At 44.1% G+C, this 20000-nt stretch overlaps 2 protein-coding genes across 3 annotated transcripts in view; both read right to left on the bottom strand.

Moving 5' to 3' along the window:
- The window catches only part of hamp (hepcidin antimicrobial peptide), a 1487-nt gene extending 1154 nt beyond the window's left edge, over nt 1-333 (bottom strand). Inside the window, exon 1 of one of the 2 annotated variants that reach the window (XM_080540856.1) lies at nt 1-333. This exon is cut by the window's left edge and continues 61 nt beyond it. In XM_080540856.1, coding sequence (XP_080396982.1) covers nt 1-191 — 191 coding nt within the window. In that variant the 5' untranslated portion in view covers nt 192-333. The other variant, XM_080540857.1, reaches the window with a different exon arrangement.
- Nucleotides 334-5711: 5378 nt separating this feature from the next.
- The window catches only part of usf2l (upstream transcription factor 2, c-fos interacting-like), a 14918-nt gene continuing 629 nt past the window's right edge, over nt 5712-20000 (bottom strand). Inside the window, exons 2-11 of the mRNA XM_080540110.1 lie at nt 19053-19093; nt 18602-18714; nt 17053-17154; nt 16529-16682; nt 15929-16016; nt 13582-13620; nt 12464-12522; nt 11451-11545; nt 10893-11021; nt 5712-8342 (exon numbers count right to left, since the gene is read on the bottom strand). Coding sequence (XP_080396236.1) covers nt 8253-8342; nt 10893-11021; nt 11451-11545; nt 12464-12522; nt 13582-13620; nt 15929-16016; nt 16529-16682; nt 17053-17154; nt 18602-18714; nt 19053-19093 — 910 coding nt within the window. The 3' untranslated portion in view covers nt 5712-8252. The remainder of the gene's footprint in view (nt 8343-10892; nt 11022-11450; nt 11546-12463; nt 12523-13581; nt 13621-15928; nt 16017-16528; nt 16683-17052; nt 17155-18601; nt 18715-19052; nt 19094-20000) is intronic.

Below are 20000 nucleotides of genomic sequence, written 5' to 3'. Positions count from 1 at the left end.
GAAGGGACAGCTGAGCTCACCTCAGAGGAAGGGACAGCTGAGCTCACCTCAGAGGAAGGGACAGCTGAGCTCACCTCAGAGGAAGGGACAGCTGAGCTCACCTCAGAGGAAGGGACATCTGAGCTCTGGAGAACGGAGACGCAGGTGAAGAAGACTGCTAATGCCACTGCTGCTGCGAAGGCCTTCTTCATTCTGGGGGTTTGGTGGGACGCTCGGAGATCCTTATGAAGTCAGTGAAGCGCAACTCTGTTTCTCCAGAGAAAGTTGCAGTTTGAAGATAAATATTCGATTCCTAGAGAAGGATGCTGATGGATGTCTGAAGTCTGCTGATGAGTTTCTCTGGCTTGTGATTGAGACTCAGGTGCAGCCGGTATTTATACACACAGTGTGTAACAACAGTGTGTAGTAATGTGTAACACACTTCTGTCAGTATTGCCTCATCCTCTCGCATGTCCGGCCCAGCTAGCTGACCCCCGCGTCAGTCTGTCCCGTTCACTGATAACCTTTATGCTTCACTGTCGACTTTGGGTGACCTGAATGTCAAAGTCAACGAATAGAACCACCAATGACTCTGTTGGTGGGGGTGGTGGTGGGGGGAAGGGGGGGTTAATGAGAAATCAAGAGAGTTGTGGTTCGTATTGAGAGAGAGCACAAGGTTTCCAAAGTGTTGGCAGGGGGACTGTGTGTGTGTGTGTGTGTGTGTGTGTGTGTGTGTGTGTGTGTTCGAGTCGCCAGTGATATCAGAGGGAATCTTCTGGTCAAACAGAGCCAGGCTCCAGTGTGGCGGTCACAGCCACCCGCCAGGCGCCAGTCCACCTGTCACTCCTGGGCCAGGGGCATTGGCCCCCCTGTCTGTCCCCCTGTCTGTCCCCCTCTGCCCCCCTGTCTGTCCCCCTGTCTGTCCCCCTGTCTGTCCCCCTGTCTGTCCCCCTCTGTCCCCCTGTCTGTCCCCCTGTCTGTCCCCCTCTGTCCCCCTGTCTGTCCCCCTCTGTCATCCTAACTGCCCCAGTCTCTCCTCCTCCCCTCCTCACTCTCACTTCCTTATGTAAGCTCTTACAAAATGTCCCCAAAATTAAGCTACGACTAATGTCTACGACAGTAATCCCCCCCCACCTTTTCTAGACTGTTCCACCAGCCTGTCGCTGTGCACGGTGGCTGGGGCCAATTGGTTACACAACCACCAAAATCACCTCTGTTGAGCAACAACAACAACAACAACAAAGGTAAACAAACATGTTAATAGTGTTCAGAGGATCTGCCCAGATGACTACAGTGTCATTGCTATATTGCTCTGTCTAAATACTGTTACCTGTCTGCTATGATGGTCATGTTCTCCACTTCAGGGGGCGCTGTAGAGCTCTAACTGGTGTAGTGTCCTAGTAAGCTACAGGGGTGAGGAATTTCCCCCATTGCTTAGAAAGACACCGTTCTGTGTCAATTTTGGGAAATTCCAGAAATAGTACAGTATTATATATACAGAACGTTACAGAACATCTCCAAGTACAAAGGAATTGTATATTCTAGAGCTCTTCAGTGACATTCTATATTCTATATTCTATATTCTATATTCTACATTCTATATTCTATATTCTACATTCTATATTCTATATTCTATATTCTACATTCTATATTCTATATTCTATATTCTACATTCTATATTCTATATTCTATATTCTACATTCTATATTCTATATTCTACATTCTATATTCTATATTCTATATTCTATATTCTACATTCTACATTCTATATTCTATATTCTATATTCTATATTCTATATTCTATATTCTATATTCTATATTCTTCAGCTCTTCAGTGACATTCTTGGGCCTAGTACAATAGCTTAATGAAGCCTGGGACATAGTGGTGTAGTCATGCGTTAACTATCTACTAGCCAACAGTGTTCAATGGATAATGGTCATGGTTTTAATTATAAGAACCTACGTTTTCATTCATTCAAACCTTCAAAGGACAATTGAGGTCATCCACATTTCCAATGTCATTGAGACATACAGTTTATTCAACAAGTTAATAATAAACATTGATAAATCGAAGAATCAAGGTAAACGTAAGACATGATCAAATATAAAGACATAGATAAAATACAGAATAATGGGGAAAGACTAAAAACAATTGCAAACTGTTGAAGGCAGATCAGCATATCCATTTCGAAATCTCCCATAGGATATAGACTGTGCATTAAACTCCCATAGGATATAGACTGTGCATTAAACTCCCATAGGACATAGACTGTGCATTAATCTCCCATAGGATATAGACTGTGCATTAAACTCCCATAGGATATAGGTATGGGATAGGATATAGGTGCATCTCATATAGGACATAGGTGTGGGATAGGACATAGGTGTGGGATAGGATATAGGTGCATCTCATATAGGACATAGGTGTGGGATAGGACATAGGTATGGGATAGGATATAGGATATAGGACATAGGTATGGGATAGGATATAGGATATAGGACATAGGTATGGGATAGGACATAGGTGTGGGATAGGATATAGGTGTGGGATAGGATATAGGATATAGGATATAGGATATAGGATATAGGATATAGGATATAGGATATAGGATATAGGATATAGGACATATAGGATATAGGATATAGGACATAGGTATGGGATAGGACATAGGTGTGGGATAGGATATAGGTGTGGGATAGGATATAGGATATAGGATATAGGATATAGGATATAGGATATAGGATATAGGATATAGGATATAGACTGTAGGATATAGGTGCATCTCATATAGGATATAGGACATAGGTGTGGGATAGGATATAGGACATAGGTGTGGGATAGGACATAGGTGTGGGATAGGATAAAGGTGCATTAAACTTCATTCCAAGCAGCTGGGCATTACAACGAGAGGCTGACTTTCCAAGTTCAGTCTGTATGCGGGGAACCTCTAGTGTAAGCCAGTCAGTCTGAGCGTGTCAAATAGGGTCCAAGGTTCCGATCTAATAATGATGTAAGATAAGGAGTTAACTTTCCAGTAATGGCCTTAAAGATACCAATGTTTATATCTGCCACAGAAGCACAACAAACTTTCTCCTATAAGCTGCAGCGGTGCGGATCATATCTGTATCATATCTGTCACTGTGATACATCTGAGAGCAGAATGAGAGACAGAATCCAAAGGTTTAAGAGTCGAAGGAGCTGTACCTCTATAAACCACATACTGTATCTCCGTAATCCAGGACCGAAGTTCATACTATTCATTCCAATGAATTGACTTGTGAAGCGTGGTGTTTTCAGACCATTGCAAGACGAAGAGGTATTGTTGGGAAACAACTCAAGGTGAACTTCAGATACACGTATCAGGAGGAAAGGCATGGTCTGATATGAAGTTCATCTGAGTGGTTACAAACTGTACACAGGAAAAAAGTTTAAAAAATTTACAATTCGAGGTTTGAAATTACCTCTTAAACCGAGTTAATGTAATCCACAACCATCCATCACAGCTGTCACTTAGCTTGGCCCAAAATGATGAAAGCAATAAAGAGCAGAGGTAGAAAATGCCTGGAAAGCTACAGAGATACAGATAGATGGTATAATATCTGATAGAATCGGATTAGAGCCTGTACTGTATATTGAAACTCAAATTAGTATTTATAATAAGCAGAGAGAGCTACAGTAAGTCACAAATCCATAGTTATATAACAATAGTCTCACTCAGTCAGAAGACTCAATCGAGAGATGAGATTCTGGGTTCTAAGATGAATACTGTGCTATTCTTAGGGCTCAAATGATGGTTGAATTGTTAGGATGCGGTAGACATATCAGACTGTACCAACGTTACAATTATATATATATAGTCATAATTTTTTATATTGAAAATGAATATATTAATAAATGAATGTTGTTAAAGGCACATTATTTCAAATAAGTGATTTCCTAATTCAAACCCTGTTTGCTGCTCTGTTCTCGTCCTGATGGGACAGGAAGGGTATGTCAAAACCAGGAGGACATCAGGAGAACATCAGGAGAACATCAGGGATCAGAGATCAGCCTCGTCAAACAAAGCAGGGGACATACAGACGCCTGCCTGCCTGGCTGCGTGTGTGTGTGTGTGTGTGTGTGTGTGTGTGTGTGTGTGTGTCTGTCTGTCTGTGTTTGACTGGCGGCTGTCAGACGGGCCAAGAGACAGTGACGGCAGGGAGCGAGGGAGAGAGGGAGAGAGGAGAGGTTTGAAGGCAGGGAGCGAGGGAGAGAGGAGAGGTTTGAAGGTGAGGAGAGTGAGAGGGGGAAAGGGGGAGAAATTGCATTTCAGTGACTTGCCTTGGGCATCTGTCCACCTGAGTGGTGACTGACTTTCCAGCAGCGAAAATGTAAAGAAATACAGGCTTTGAGGGTTTGAAGGTTAGCTATGAACTAACTAGAAAACTTACTTGAAAAGGTGCATGATTAACTTCTACAAAGTTAAGTGGAACTTTAATTTCATAACTCCTTGTGCTTTATTACAGTTTTTCCCAATTGCTAAAACACAAAAGCCAATTCTCTAAACCAAATGACCAGTTCTCTAAACACATTTAATAAAACTAGCTCCCATTTTCCAAAACCATAAACACATTTCACATGAAGACACAATTCACAAAACACAATCCTCCTTTTCTCATAAATCTAAACACATTTTGTCTTGCTAAAACACAAGTTGCAAAAAACTCTGCTCAAATTCTCAAATTAAAGCTCATGTGATGCAAAATGCTTGCCACAGTCAGCAAAATGTGAACACAATGAACACACCTGGCTTCATTCATTAAACATAACGACTCAAAATGTAAGACACTTGTTGCAAATGATTGTGGTGTGTGTGTGTGGTATAGTTCCATAAATAAAATAAAAAAACATCACACCCTAAACATTGTTTTCAGTGAGTATTGTTGTGTGTAATGGATCCTCTGTAGTGTTTGCATTGAGTTGTGATACAGTACAGTAGTGTATATGTTACGGTACATGTGGGAATACAGTACATGTGGGAAAACTAGGGTTAAGGTTAGGATTAGGGTTAAGGTTAGGGTTAGACATGCCAGCATGTACAAAGTCACCCTAGCACCTAACCCTAACCCTAGTTTTCCCACATGTACCGTAACATACATACTGTATTTTCTGTAGATTTACATACTGTTCATATGAAACACACAAATCTATGAATGCCCAATACTCTACAGTGATATATTCTGAGAACAGATACTGTAAGGTTTCTAAAAATGTGCTTTGGCAGTTGTGAAAAAAAAGAACATTCTCACACACTGAACATTGTGTTTTCAGTTGTTTTGTTGTAGTCTGTAATGATGCATATAGTGTTTACATTTTTGCAGGCTTTGAGCAGCTGTTTTGGTGTGAAAGTTTGAGTTTTGAAGAGAGAAGGTGTGGTTTTGCTTATGTAGCTTTAGAAAAGTGTGTTGTGTTTAGAGTTTTGGGAAAATGGAGGAAAGTTTTGTGAAATGTGTTTTAGCAATTGAGAAAAACTGTAATTGAAGGTGACCTTGATGGCATATGTCTTACTGTACATCCATGTATTAGTTCATTTCAACCATCCAGTTTAAAGTATATCAGTACGATTATCAACTAATAACAACTACAACTACTACTCGGTTACTATAATGGAAGACATTCTAGACATGGGTGAAGGCAATGAGGCATAACACACTCTGTCAATGTTATTAGCAAGTAAATTGTTTATTTTACTGCCATTTTAATTAGAAAAGACATCTTATGATCTAACCTGAGAATAGCGAGGCTGAAAAGAGGCTTGTTAGGGTTAGGGGTAACCCTGTTAGGTTGTCTTTGCCATTTCAAAAAAAGAAAACATAAAAGATCCAAATCAATTACACAGCCAACATATTTTCAATTGTGATTAACAAGGGTTTTCATTCGGTATACTACTCATTTTTAACCACACAATTATCGAATTCTCTTTCAAACTCTACATTTGTCAAATTCTACTGCAAAAGCACAGTTATCTGTCAACGTTGGCTAGGTTCTGCAGCTGAGGGCTAGAGCTTCCACCATGCATATCAGGTGGAACCTAAATGAAGTTTAAAAGCACAAGGTCAAAGGTCACAGGGAAACATGAGTTCGCAAATGTGGAATAATTCTGTAAAGAGGATGTTAGCGGCTTTGACTAACGGCTCTGCTGTGTTGAGTCCTGAGCTGCACTGTAAAAAAAGGAATACTTAAAAATACCCAGCTAAGGTAATCGAATGCTAATAGACACTCCTTAGATAGATAGATACTCCTATAGGATTTACCCTCATTTATACATGATGCTACATAACAATATTAATCTTCAACATTGTTGTTGTTGTTATCATCTTCATGTATGAGTGTCCAACACAACACGTGGTTATTGTCTTGGTGAGCAGAGAGTCTGAGTTCCACTCCGGGTTGAAAGGAAACGCACAGCTCTGAAGTGACGGTAGGAAGGGTTCTCTGTTCTTGTTTCCTTTCGTTGAGTCCCCAGGGCCTCCCGCCCCCCCGCCCACCCATGTGTATTGAGATTCATTTGACGTGTTTGTTACCAAAAATAAAGCAAAAATGCTCAAATGAAACCTGCGGTTATTCTTATACATATTCAACTACACCGACAACAACATCTGTCCCCTGCTTACTCTTCTTTTTCTTGTAAAAGCTCAAATTCACACTGCACTTTTCCTTAGTCAGTCCTTACACTCGGTAAGAAACCTGTAACATAATTTGTCTTTTACATGTAGGCTACAACCCTGAATATTCCAATGTGCCCATGATGTCAAGAGCTCAATCCATCTCTTGATTCTCATTTCCTTGACCTCTGAGGCCACATTGCTGGTCAATGCAATGCCCTGTAATCACACCCGCCATACTGTCTCAAATCACTCTTGCAGATTATGTACATTTAATGGTCAAGATTGTGAAAAAAAAGGGCAGAGCACAGTAAATTAGTTATTGATTACCATTGCTTTTCCATGTACACCTCTTCAACATGTAACTTTGTATGGATGTCTTTTCAAAACAGGTTTGTCAACGTAGGAATCTATACTGTGGTACTTGGAAAAGCACAGCTATTCCTTAAAGCGTGTCAATGAGCACCAATTGAGATGGATAACCTCGTCACTTAAAAGGACATTGAAATATAGGGTGCGTTTGTAAATTCACTCTGTAAATCTGCTGATTTCAGAGCGCTCTGGTTTCAACCTCACAGAACGCTCTAAAATCAGTTAATTTACAAACGGTCAGTTAAAAGTCTTTATAAACTAACAGTAAACATGGCGGACACCAACGATAATATTATGATAATTTCGCTGGCGGCCAACAATTTTGCAGCAGTTGACAATATTATTGACAGCGAAGACGACAATGTAAATTATGTTCAAATTAATGTTAATTCAACCCATGTATAAACATGATTATAACCTATTTTGTTCAACAGCTAGAGAACCAATCAAGCCACAACCATCCCATTTTGCAGCGACTGTCTATAAGCTCTCAGAGCGTATTTACGAACGCACCCATAACCATATTTCACATTGTACTGCATTGCAATGCTTTGCATCATCTGCTGTTCTTCTTACTGGTACCATTCATAGATCAATCAATTCCTCTAGGATTCATTAGCTTGACTTTGTAATGAGGTTCCATCTGGGCAATGTTTTCGACAATAAGCAAACTAATAAATTAAAAACAACAACAGCTAACAAAACTAAATATGAATATGCAACTCAACCACATATATAGACATGAGTAAAAGCAGGAACATACTATTCAAATCAAGAATATGCTGAAAATAACACCAATGATAATACCGATGTGAAACAAAACAACAATAAATGGTCAACGTTCTTGTCCACAGGTTAGACTGAATAAATATAAGGGAGACTGGAGGGACTCCCACTGTGATAGTAAGCGCTCTGGGGGGGGACCTTGGTTTCTTCTGGGAGTACATTATACTGGGGGGGGGACCTTGGTACATTATTCTATCTATTATACGGTTGTTTGTCATTAGGAGTGGAGCAGTCAGACGCTGTGGAAACAACAGGAGGCTGCGTGGGTTGTTGAACACAGCCTAAGGAGGCACCCAGGGAAGACAACTGTGGAGAAAGTTCATTCTGTCCCTGTCCTCTTAGACGTGTGTGTTTGTTTGTGTGTGTGTGTGTGTGTGTGTGTGTTTTCCTCCTCCACCCTTCTCTCTCTCTCTCTCTCTCTCTCCCCTTCTCTCTCTCTCTCTCTCTCCCTCTCTCTCTCTCTCTCTCGTTCACTGTGGAGGCGTCTCCCCAACTGTCTCAATGCCGTGTTGCTGAAGTTGCGCTCTGAGCAGGGCGTTCTCGTTCTTCAACTCCTCAACCTGTGACACAACAAAACACAGCAGGGAATCATCATCATCATCATCATCATCATCATTGTATAACTCAAATGTATGAGGCCTACTTTTCTTGTTGATGATTCTGTGCTAGACAGATACTTCCCATGTACATCCCTGGGAGTACATCATACATCATACATTACTTTTCAGAGTTGACTGTCCTGTCAACAAGCAGCTGTGCATTAAAGCTCTGGATGTTATCATCCCAGGTTCTCCCCAGGGCATCACAGACTCACCGCCACCCGCTGCTTAGAGACGGGGGAGAGCTGGGCTCTGAGCATCAGAATGGAGATATTCACAAACACGCCTTGAAGGCCAGTGACTCACTAGGGAATGAGGATTCCAAAACTCTCCGCAGAAAACGATTGCGTGCCTTTATATTGTCTCCATTAAAGGGACAATCTGGTATTCAGACATCAACAAAGCTGCCTGCTGCTGAGCTGAGGGATGGGGCTGGAAAAAGGCAAACACTCAGACATCCATAGACTGATATGGATGCAGGGCTGACCAGAGGGAGATCAAAATAAAAGCTTTAACCGTGTTTTGAAGCTATACAGCAGGGGTCCCCAAACTACGGCCCGCGGGCCGAACACGGCCCACCCCCACACTTGGACCGGCCCTTTGAACAACGTGTAATTTCTAACTGCAATTGCGGCATTGCACCGACGTGGTGGCGGGGGCGCTGTTTCGCAAATAATTGGAAATAAATTTCCACCATAAATTGATGCAGAAAGGGCACAAATTGCATCTAAATTCACCAGAATGAAAGAAATTAAGTGTTTGATGCTCGTTTAAGGACCCCCAGACAGCCCTGCTTCATGGGTCCCCCCGTGTATGATGAGGGTCCTCCCTCAAGTATCAGACTGTAAAACTGATTATATTTCATTGACATATCACTATAGGTATAAATTCCATCCAAATTCAACTGTTTAGACTTTGTTTGCATCCACCAGTGCTCTCCTGCGCACAATTGCTTTGCGCAACCGCCTCCATTCCACTCCGTTCCATATTATTTTATGTTAGAGACCAACCCAGGCCCCCCATCACAGAAAGGAAAAATGATGTGGCCCTCACAGAAAAAAGTTTGGGGACCCCTGCTATACAGTATTTGTACAGTACACTGTTTACACACAATGCAGAGAAACAGGAAGAGAAACAGGTGGCGTCAAAGCATTTTGTAAAAACAAATCTCCAACAACCTGCAATCCTCTGCCAATTTAGTGGCATATCAAGGGCTTATATTTCACTGTGAGAGAGCAGGGAGTCAGAGAGAGAGCAGGGAGTCAGAGTGAGAGAGCAGGGAGTCAGAGAGAGAGAGCAGGGAGTCAGAGAGAGAGCAGGGAGTCAGAGAGAGAGAGCAGGGAGTCAGTGTGAGAGAGCAGGGAGTCAGAGAGAGAGAGCAGGGAGTCAGTGAGAGAGAGCAGGGAGTCAGAGAGAGAGCAGGGAGTCAGTGTGAGAGAGCAGGGAGTCAGAGAGAGAGAGCAGGGAGTCACTGTGAGAGAGCAGGGAGTCAGAGAGAGAGAGCAGGGAGTCAGAGAGAGAGAGCAGGGAGTCAGTGTGAGAGAGCAGAGAGTCAGTGAGAGAGAGCAGGGAGTCAGAGAGAGAGAGCAGGGAGTCAGTGTGAGAGAGCAGGGAGTCAGAGAGAGAGAGCAGGGAGTCAGTGTGAGAGAGCAGGGAGTCAGTGTGAGAGAGCAGGGAGTCAGTGTGTGAGAGCAGGGAGTCAGTGTGAGAGAGCAGGGAGTCAGTGAGAGAGAGCAGGGAGTCAGTGTGAGAGAGCAGGGAGTCAGAGAGAGAGAGCAGGGAGTCAGTGTGAGAGAGCAGGGAGTCAGAGAGAGAGAGCAGGGAGTCAGAGAGAGAGAGCAGGGAGTCAGTGTGAGAGAGCAGAGAGTCAGTGTGAGAGAGCAGGGAGTCAGTGAGAGAGAGCAGGGAGTCAGTGTGAGAGAGCAGGGAGTCAGTGTGAGAGAGCAGGGAGTCAGTGTGAGAGCAGGGAGTCAGAGAGAGAGAGCAGGGAGTCAGAGAGAGAGAGCAGGGAGTCAGTGTGAGAGAGCAGGGAGTCAGTGTGAGAGAGCAGGGAGTCAGTGTGAGAGAGCAGGGAGTCAGTGTTGCGCACAAGATTCAGATCTGCAAGTGTCAAATTATTTAAATGGGCCTCAAGCTAGGCACTACTACACAGATGAAATTAACAAAGTAAATATTGTTTTTGATTCAATTATCCGCAAGGTAACCTGCCTTCAGCCTACTGTCACTACACATGGTCCAAATCTATGAATTGCTCCAGTGAAGATTGCGTAGGCTATTCCGTGAAAGAAATGATAATAAAACAAGTAGTCTCGGCCTAATGGGCTACGCCGCTACAGAATCAATAGGGATTTTCCAAAATGATAATGTGTATGACCCTGCATTACCCAATGACGCCTGGCCATCCATGGTTCCTGTTGTTTGTGGACAAACTCCTCTTTACAGAGCTATAACACCATGTCATACTGGTGTCATCGTTAGTTTGGTTATGTGCTAACTGTTCTATGGGTTTACCTGCTGTCTGCACAGCTCGTTGTCCACCTGTGTTCTGGCCAGGTCTTTGATGCTCTCCTGTAGCCTCAGGTTGTTCTGCCTCAGGTCTCTGATGTAGTCGCAGGCCTTGGACAGGATGCCGCCTTTGCTCTAGGGGAAATGAAGAGGGAAGGGTTAATAAAAACACACAAATACATACACCATACACAGTGAGTCGTCTCACGTAGCAATTCCTCCAAATCACGTTGTTCTCAGGAAGAGAACTTGGAAGGAAAAACAGATTAAAATAAATAAATAATTGGAGCTCCGCCCAAAGAAGGAATTTAATACGTAGAATGTGTCGCAAGGCGTCATGCATTTCGAACAGGTTTACACCTCTTGTTAGCTACCTTCTGCAAAGATTTCCCCCAAGCTTTCGAACTAGGATATAGCTGTTAGATATGGTGTCACTTACATTGTAAACGTGTCGAGACCAGGCTTTCCTAGTTCAGAAATCTTGGGGAAATCTAGTGTATATCTACATGTATATATATATATATATATATACAGTATATAGTAAAGTATAAAGTAGAGCCTTACCGCCCCTGTCTTGGTGCTCTCCATGCTACAGTCGGGGATGATCTTGGACAGGGTGACGATCCAGTTGTTGATCTTGTCTCTCCGCCGCCTCTCAACTGAAAACACCAAATAGACTCAATGAAGTAATGAAGCAGGTATATTCTAGAAGGGCTACAAGCCTTTTCTCAGTTGTTAGGAACACGACTCCTCGTGTCCTCTCTCCTGTCCTCCACTCGCTTCCTCCTCAGACAGCAGACAGGAGAGGAGTCCTGTTCCTAACACAGCAGACAGGAGGAGTCCTGTTCCTAACACAGCAGACAGGAGAGGAGAGAGGAGTCCTGTTCCTAACACAGCAGACAGGAGAGGAGAGAGGAGTCCTGTTCCTAACACAGCAGACAGGAGAGGAGAGAGGAGTCCTGTTCCTAACACAGCAGACAGGAGAGGACAGGAGGAGTCCTGTTCCTAACACAGCAGACAGGAGAGGACAGGAGGAGTCCTGTTCCTAACACAGCAGACAGGAGAGGAGAGAGGAGTCCTGTTCCTAACACAGCAGACAGGAGAGGAGTCCTGTTCCTAACACAGCAGACAGGAGAGGACAGGAGGAGTCCTGTTCCTAACACAGCAGACAGGAGAGGACAGGAGGAGTCCTGTTCCTAACACAGCAGACAGGAGAGGAGAGAGGAGTCCTGTTCCTAACACAGCAGACAGGAGAGGATGGGAGGTTCGTGTTCCTAACAGTTGAGAAAAGGCTCTAGTCTTCTGATGGACTTCTCCAGCCCTAAATATACCTCGGATGTTCAGGTGATGTTTGGCAGATCAACAGCAGCCTCTAGTGTTATCTAATATACTTGCTGTCATCAATGCCAAACTGTGGGACTTGACAGTTTTTCAGGATAGAGGCTTCCTTCATATTTTCTTCATGCGTTAGGGTTGCGTATTATCCGGTGGTCTAAAAGCTTAGTTATGATACATTGGCTTTGATACAGGAGAGATATAATCGGACAGAATTGTGGGTAATGTAGGCTTTCACTCGCCTTCGTTGTGTTGAGCTCTCCTCCTCTCGTCCCTGGGCGTGCGTGGGCCGTCCATCTTCCTACAGACACAAACAAACAACAACACTTCAGCCATTTCCAGACACCTGCCTCCTCTCTCAGTACCACACAAACAACATGCTAATTTAACAACTAAAAATACAGCTAATCCAATGCCAATTCAACTGGAACCGCTGTCTTGAAGGACCTGACCCATCTCTAATCATCACAGCCCGTTCCAGCACCAGAGTGTTCCTCCGTGGGGGTTGGGGGGGGTTATCCTGTATTGCCTATGGCAGACACGCTAATCTAAAGCCGTATGCGGCAGCATATGCAGTACTAACACCGGCCCAGGGCTGACTGGAATACTGAAGCCCTGTCTGGGCAGGCAGGTTTCTTTTAAGGTGTCTGTGTGCCCTTTCCAGTATACCCTTGAGGGAGAAGAGGGCTTTATTATATCGTAAATTACGATGCTGAAAAAAACCCGGTGCTGTCGGTTTGGGGTCTGGGTATGGCTAATGACACGACAGTCTCTCCTCTCTGTGTGGCTCCCCGAGGTATTCTTTAATTAAGTCCCGGCGACGTGACAGGGAGACAAGCACATCAAACCACCCTAGACACCGTACACGAGGCCAGCGGCTAAGTAATACACAATTAGATACATATATTATGTAGCGCATACTTCAACAATGCTTCAATCTAGCTAGCTAACGGAATGCAGTGCATGTGGTAGGTTAACTAGAATGCTTGTTCTTTATGGCACTTACCTTTTTTCCAAACCCAACACATCTGATACCAGACTAACTTAAATAAGCCTAAAGCAGCATACTGAATGCATGGCACTAACTGACTACACATTACAGAGTTGAAACACAACTGGATATCTTTCACCTAGTTCTACAGCCCACAAAGCACCCCAACTAACACAAGTATCAAGATCAACATCCAAGCGAAACACAATGCTGCTACATGTATCTCACATCAAGAGCAAGAGACGTCACCAGGGAATGGTAGGAAGGGGAGAGGGGGAATAATGGTACTGTGATTCTTCTGTCTTCTTGGTGATCTAATCTAATTCATTTAAGGTTGGTTGAGGAGGAGGGATGTGTTGTTGTCCTCACCAGTCTAAACCGTCGTGCTGCAGCATCTCGTTCTCCTCTCTGTGGACGCAGGCAGGGAAGTGGGGGAGTTTCATTCATTTGTTTTTTTCACAAGATCAATTTTTGTCAGTCATGATGAATTAGTTTACACGGTTGATGTACTGTACGGTCAGAAGAAATCAATAAATCAATCAAATAAATAAACAATTCATAGACAAGAAAGCAAAATGGAAAGGGGTGTAAGCTAGGCAAACCAAACTCATTATCATCAAGGAGGGAAGCTGATTGTCCCAGAGAGAGCATACTGCAGTGGTTCCCAGTCCAGGTTTACATTTTGCCATTGTAGGACTATGAATTTGTATTGGCTGAGTCGAATAAAGTGTCAATTGACAGTGTAATGCCTCTACTGAGAAGCCAAGGGAGAACTGGGGGACTCACTGCAGCCCAATACTAGAACTAGAGACACATCCAACACACACACTGGACAACATTCACCACTAGAACATCCCACACAAACACAACGCAGCCTGAAGCACTTCAGAGAGTCAACATTAGTCATGGACAGCCCAACCCCTTAGAGAGGAAAGCTATGGACAGCCCAACCCCTTAGTGAGAAAAGCTATGGACAGCCCAACCCCTTAGAGAGGAAAGGTATGGTCTTTCACATAAAAGCATCTGGTAAACTCCAAGACTCTGAGTCAGGGTATTTCTAAATTAACAGTATGTCATGGTGAGTAGCTAGCTACGCTCGTTAAACCCGCAATTATCTGAAAATACAAATACAGAGATGAGCTGTAATGTCAACGTGCTGGTGTGTAGGAGGCTGCTGTTCAGGGTTAAGCACATATGAGCAGGGAGATGGTCCAGGGTGAGGGTTGTACAGACATATGAGCAGGGAGATGGTCCAGGGTTACAGGGTTAGGGTTGTACAGACATATGAGCAGGGGAATGGTACAGGGTTGGGTTGGTACAGACATCCACCTAGTCCGGCACTAATTCAATTTGGGAGCAGATCATGTGTTCGTTTTGGATGACCGAACAAGCTACAGACTGTGCTAGGACTTTTTCCCAAGACAAGGCATAATAAAGAAACAAACATACGTTGTCCTTAAACGACCTGACATTTGAGAGTGTGGATATCCTTTTTTTACTGTTTAACTGTTATTTCTTATCTCCTATTTCTTGTATCATTCTTTTATTGTGTTGTACTCTATCTTATTCTTATCTTCTATTACTTATTGTGTTGTATTTTACTTATTCATTTGTTTTTGTTGGAATTCATGTTTAGTTTTTTTTTTTTACTCTGTATTACATGCTATAATAAAGTTTGATTGATTTCCAAGCTATTTCCCCTATGTGCAAAACCTTGACACCTAAGCCTACCCTAACTCATACAAATGTCATTATTTATTTCTATTGAAATTGATTTTTTTTTATCGATATAGAGACTTTCTTTTTTCTTAGCCCTAAGAATCTGTCCTTGTGTTATTCATTTATTTCATTTGATTGTTGTTTTTCATTCAGCGGTACTCAGCGTTGTCACATGATAATCATGTTGTCCATCTGGAACTGAGAGACCAACACATAAGGAGAAGTGGGAAGGAGGGGAACTAAGACATGCAGCAACACAGCACTCACCCTGGATGACATCATCACTCACCCTGGATGACATCATCACTCACCCTGGATGACATCATCACTCACCCTGGATGACATCATCACTCACCCTGGATGACATCATCCAACACAACAACAGGGGGCTGAAGAACTCCACACACATACACTCACGCACGCACACACACACACACACACACACACACACACACACACGCACACACACACACACGCACACACGCACACACACACACACACACACACACAGGGGTCTGTGTGTGTGTACTCACTCTGGGTAGGGGTGTGTGTGTGTGTACTCACTCTGGGTAGGTGTGTGTGTGTGTGTGTACTCACTCTGGGTAGGGGTGTGTGTGTGTGTACTCACTCTGGGTAGGTGTGTGTGTGTGTGTGTGTGTACTCACTCTGGGTAGGTGTGTGTGTGTGTGTACTCACTCTGGGTAGGGGTGTGTGTGTGTGTGTACTCACTCTGGGTAGGGGTGTGTGTGTGTGTGTACTCACTCTGGGTAGGTGTGTGTGTGTGTACTCACTCTGGGTAGGTGTGTGTGTGTGTGTGTGTGTGTGTACTCACTCTGGGTAGGGGTGTGTGTGTGTACTCACTCTGGGTAGGGGTGTGTGTGTGTGTGTACTCACTCTGGGTAGGTGTGTGTGTGTGTGTGTGTACTCACTCTGGGTAGGTGTGTGTGCGTGTACTCACTCTGGGTAGGGGTGTGTGTGTGTGTGTGTGTGTACTCACTCTGGGTAGGTGTGTGTGCGCGGGGCGATGGTTCGCTGTGTGCCTGACTGCAGGACATCAGGAGGGGTCATCATTACATAGAACTGACCTGTGGGGGGAAATATTGGATTGTCAAAGAGAGAGAGAGGAAGACATGGCAAGAAAGAGAGATGTGGAGGAGCGTTGGAGGAGATATAATGTTGCTGAGTGACACTAGTATCTTTCACTGAGACAAACCTTGTGCTGAGGGAATGGAGAGTTACTTTATCTCAGCACTACTTTGTCAAGAATTCTTCCTTCTTCTAGCACTGCCTCTGGCCCTAGCATAGATTACCTTTTGTTATGGTGACTGATGGATAGACGATTCAATTATTTAGACAAATGTTTTTGTTGTAAGTCGCTTTGGATAAAGGCGTCTGCTAAATGGCAAAAATGTAAATGTAAAGATACTCTATGATCATTTGGTAAATAGTCATTATCTTTATGACTGGTTGGATTCAAAACCAATACCTATACTCCTCAATATCAAAACATTTGATTCCTCAGCTCTATCCAGGATCATTCCTCTATGGTGTAACCTAACTGTTAGCCACTGTTAGAGACTGGTGTTAGCTGCCTCACCCCCAGCCTGTGTGAGTGTGGGGTCCGTGGCGGCCTGCACAGAGACAGTCCCGTCGCTCACAGCGGTGGCGGGGAAGTAGGCGAAGCGAGTCTCCCCTCCCACCGTCTCACCTCCGGGGCTCCCGCCATTACTGAAGGGGTTCTGGATCACAGCCTAGGACAAACGGGAGGGAGTGGAGATAGCAACAATAGCAAGCTATAGGTACAACAGCAAGCCCTTCCCACAGCCTTTTCATTATCACGGTCAGAACTCTTATGCATTTGATCGGGACGTGGCATGTTACATGTTTACGTCCTCTTTCTGTATCGTGAATCCTAGCTTGCTTAACAATCACTGAAGCTCGCTTAACAATCACTGAAGCTCGCTTAACAATCACTGAAGCTCGCTTAACAATCACTGAAGCTCGCTTCCCCACTGAATGTTTACTGAAGCACGTCATTCTCCGTGAACTGTGTTATGTGGGGCTGACAGACTGTCGACTGCTGTTCTCTGCTCTGGCTGTTCTCTGCTCTGGCTGTTATACCTGAGGAGTGAAGGCAGCTGTGGAGACCACGCTCACCGCCCCGCCACCATCGTCTCTCCCCTCCAGTTGCTGGTCTGTAACCTGGACAACGCGGTAAGTCACCTGCCGGGAGAGAGAAGGTAGGAGAGAGTTAGGGAGAGAGAGAGAGAGAGAGAGAGAAGGTAGGAGAGAGTTAGGCAGAGAGAGAGAGAGAGAGAAGGTAGGAGAGAGTTAGGCAGAGAGAGAGAGAGAGAGACGGTAGGAGAGAGTTAGGCAGAGAGAGAGAGAGAGAAGGTAGGAGAGAGTTAGGCAGAAGGGTTTGTCGTCAAAAAGGATGTTCCAGAAATGTTATGACAATGTCAAAAGAAACCCAATTCAATTCAATTGAGAGAGAGAGAGAGAGAGACAGAGAGAGAGAGAGAGAGACAGAGAGAGAGAGAGAGAGAGAGACAGAGAGAGAGAGAGAGAGACAGAGACAGAGACAGAGAGAGAGAGAGAGAGAGAGAGAGAGAGACAGAGAGAGAGAGAGAGAGAGAGAGAGAGAGAGAGAGCGAGAGAGAGAGAGAGAGACCATGTCCTCTGGCTTTACCACTGTCATGGTTCTTTGTGGGATATCTCTTGCCCATACAAGCAGACCCTGTCCATCCTGACGGTATTGCTATGAGGGTGAAATTGATGTAAACGTCCCAGACGTACGCTTACACTGCAGAATGTGCCTGATTCAATTTGAAAACAGAACCACAGAAGCACGCTTGTTGTTCAAAAATAATCATTATTTGTACCCTTTAATCATGTGACTCTCCTCCTGACTGACATGTGACACCGGCCACATGCCAATCCTGGAAGGGGATCGGAATCACATGACCACTCACAGCAGCGATGTTTACACCCAGTGAGCTGACAGATCAGCTACAGGAACAATCCGCCTCACCTAACATCCCGTTACAAAAAACCACTTTATTAAAGCTTTCAAAACCGAACAAAACGGACGCCCCCAAGTCTTCATCTAAACCTGCATTTTCAGTGTAATGTTCAAAGCAGCTTTCATGGTACTGTACACTCTACTGTACACTCTACTGTACACTCTACTGTACACTCTACTGTACACTCTACTGTACAGTAACTGTACACTGGATCCCACTGAGAGGTCGGGGTTGAAAAAAGATGTTGTTCAGGTTCTGCGTGTGAGGTGCATTTGACCTTCTAGTTTGATAGATTCTCCAAACACACACACGGCCCTAACAGTATAGCAGGAAGCAGAGGAGTTCAGGTTAATGGGAAGCAGATAATGTTAACACCGCCTGTAGAACAACTTTGTATCGCAGGAGTCAACCCCGTCGGCAACTACAATAGGGGAGCCTCAGCCCCCCATACGTACTGTTGAGCCTCAGCCCCCCATACGTACTGTTGAGCCTCAGCCCCCCATACGTACTGTTGTGAGTTCCACTCAGGCTAGTTTCACCTGCTTCTACAGCAGCAACATCCATAGGATGAGACCATGAACATGGACATTTCATGAACATTGTCATAGAAAGCGCCTGAAAATGCCTCTGATTCAAAGGAGGCCTACCTGTCCACCCTCTGTACGGAACTGGTACTGAATGTTGTGGTCCGCAAATGCAGAGGCCTGCTGGACACTGGCGATGGTAACGGCTGTCTGCTCCCCGCCGCCTGAGCTGTCTCCTGAGGGGAAGAGAGAGGAAACAGGGATGAGGTAAATGTTCTCAGTGACTGAGAGTTCAAATCACAAAAAGCACAAAAAAATAAAAGACAAAAGACAAAAAGGCAAAGCATATTGAAGGCCACCAAGACTGAGAACATTGAATGAATTATGAGTTATTCTTCCCACTCTGACACCTATGCCATTGTCTGTTTTGATGTGGCAACTTTCTTTGGTGGGTAAAAGCAGGGTTTTAAAGAGAAGAGATGGTCTGAAATAAGTCCATGAAGTTACTAAGCCATGTTCCATAGAATAATAATAATAATAATAATAATAATAATAATAGTATGTTCACTCTCACCTTCAGATATCTGGACTACCTCCTCCTCTTGCTTTTCGTGACTACAGCAGGAACACACAAGGGAACATACATGTAGTGGGTCAGGGTTACATACATGTAGTGGGTTACATACATGTAGTGGGTCAGGGTTACATACATGTAGTGGGTCAGGGTTACATACATGTAGTGGGTCAGGGTTACATACATGTAGTGGGTCAGGGTTACATACATGTAGTGGGTTAGGGTTACATACATGTAGTGGGTCAGGGTTACATACATGTAGTGGGTCAGGGTTACATACATGTAGTGGGTCAGGGTTACATACATGTAGTGGGTCAGGGTTACATACATGTAGTGGGTCAGGGTTACATACATGTAGTGGGTTAGGGTTACATACATGTAGTGGGTCAGGGTTACATACATGTAGTGGGTTAGGGTTACATACATGTAGTGGGTCAGGGTTACATACATGTAGTGGGTCAGGGTTACATACATGTAGTGGGTCAGGGTTACATACATGTAGTGGGTCAGGGTTACATACATGTAGTGGGTTAGGGTTACATACATGTAGTGGGTCAGGGAGGGTTACATACATGTAGTGGGTCAGTCAGGGTTACATACATGTAGTGGGTCAGGGTTACATACATGTAGTGGGTCAGGGTTACATACATGTAGTGGGTCAGGGTTACATACATGTAGTGGGTCAGGGTTACATACATGTAGTGGGTCAGTCAGGGTTACATACATGTAGTGGGTTAGGGTTACATACATGTAGTGGGTCAGTCAGGGTTACATACATGTAGTGGGTTAGGGTTACATAGAGTTCTCAATGTTAATGTGAATAATGACAGTGTGAAGTGGATAGAAATAAATATGATAAAACATTGTCATAGTTCTGCTGTGAACACAGTGATAGAGTATCGGCCAGCAGCAGCAACATAACTGTATGCAGACATATGACACGGAAGG

The sequence above is a fragment of the Nansenia antarctica genome (genome assembly GCF_963989245.1).
Source record: "Nansenia antarctica genome assembly, chromosome: 10".
In the NCBI taxonomy this organism is placed as follows: domain Eukaryota; kingdom Metazoa; phylum Chordata; class Actinopteri; order Argentiniformes; family Microstomatidae; genus Nansenia; species Nansenia antarctica.
Note: the sequence above shows the minus strand (reverse complement) of the source record. Positions and strands in the feature narration are given on the sequence as shown.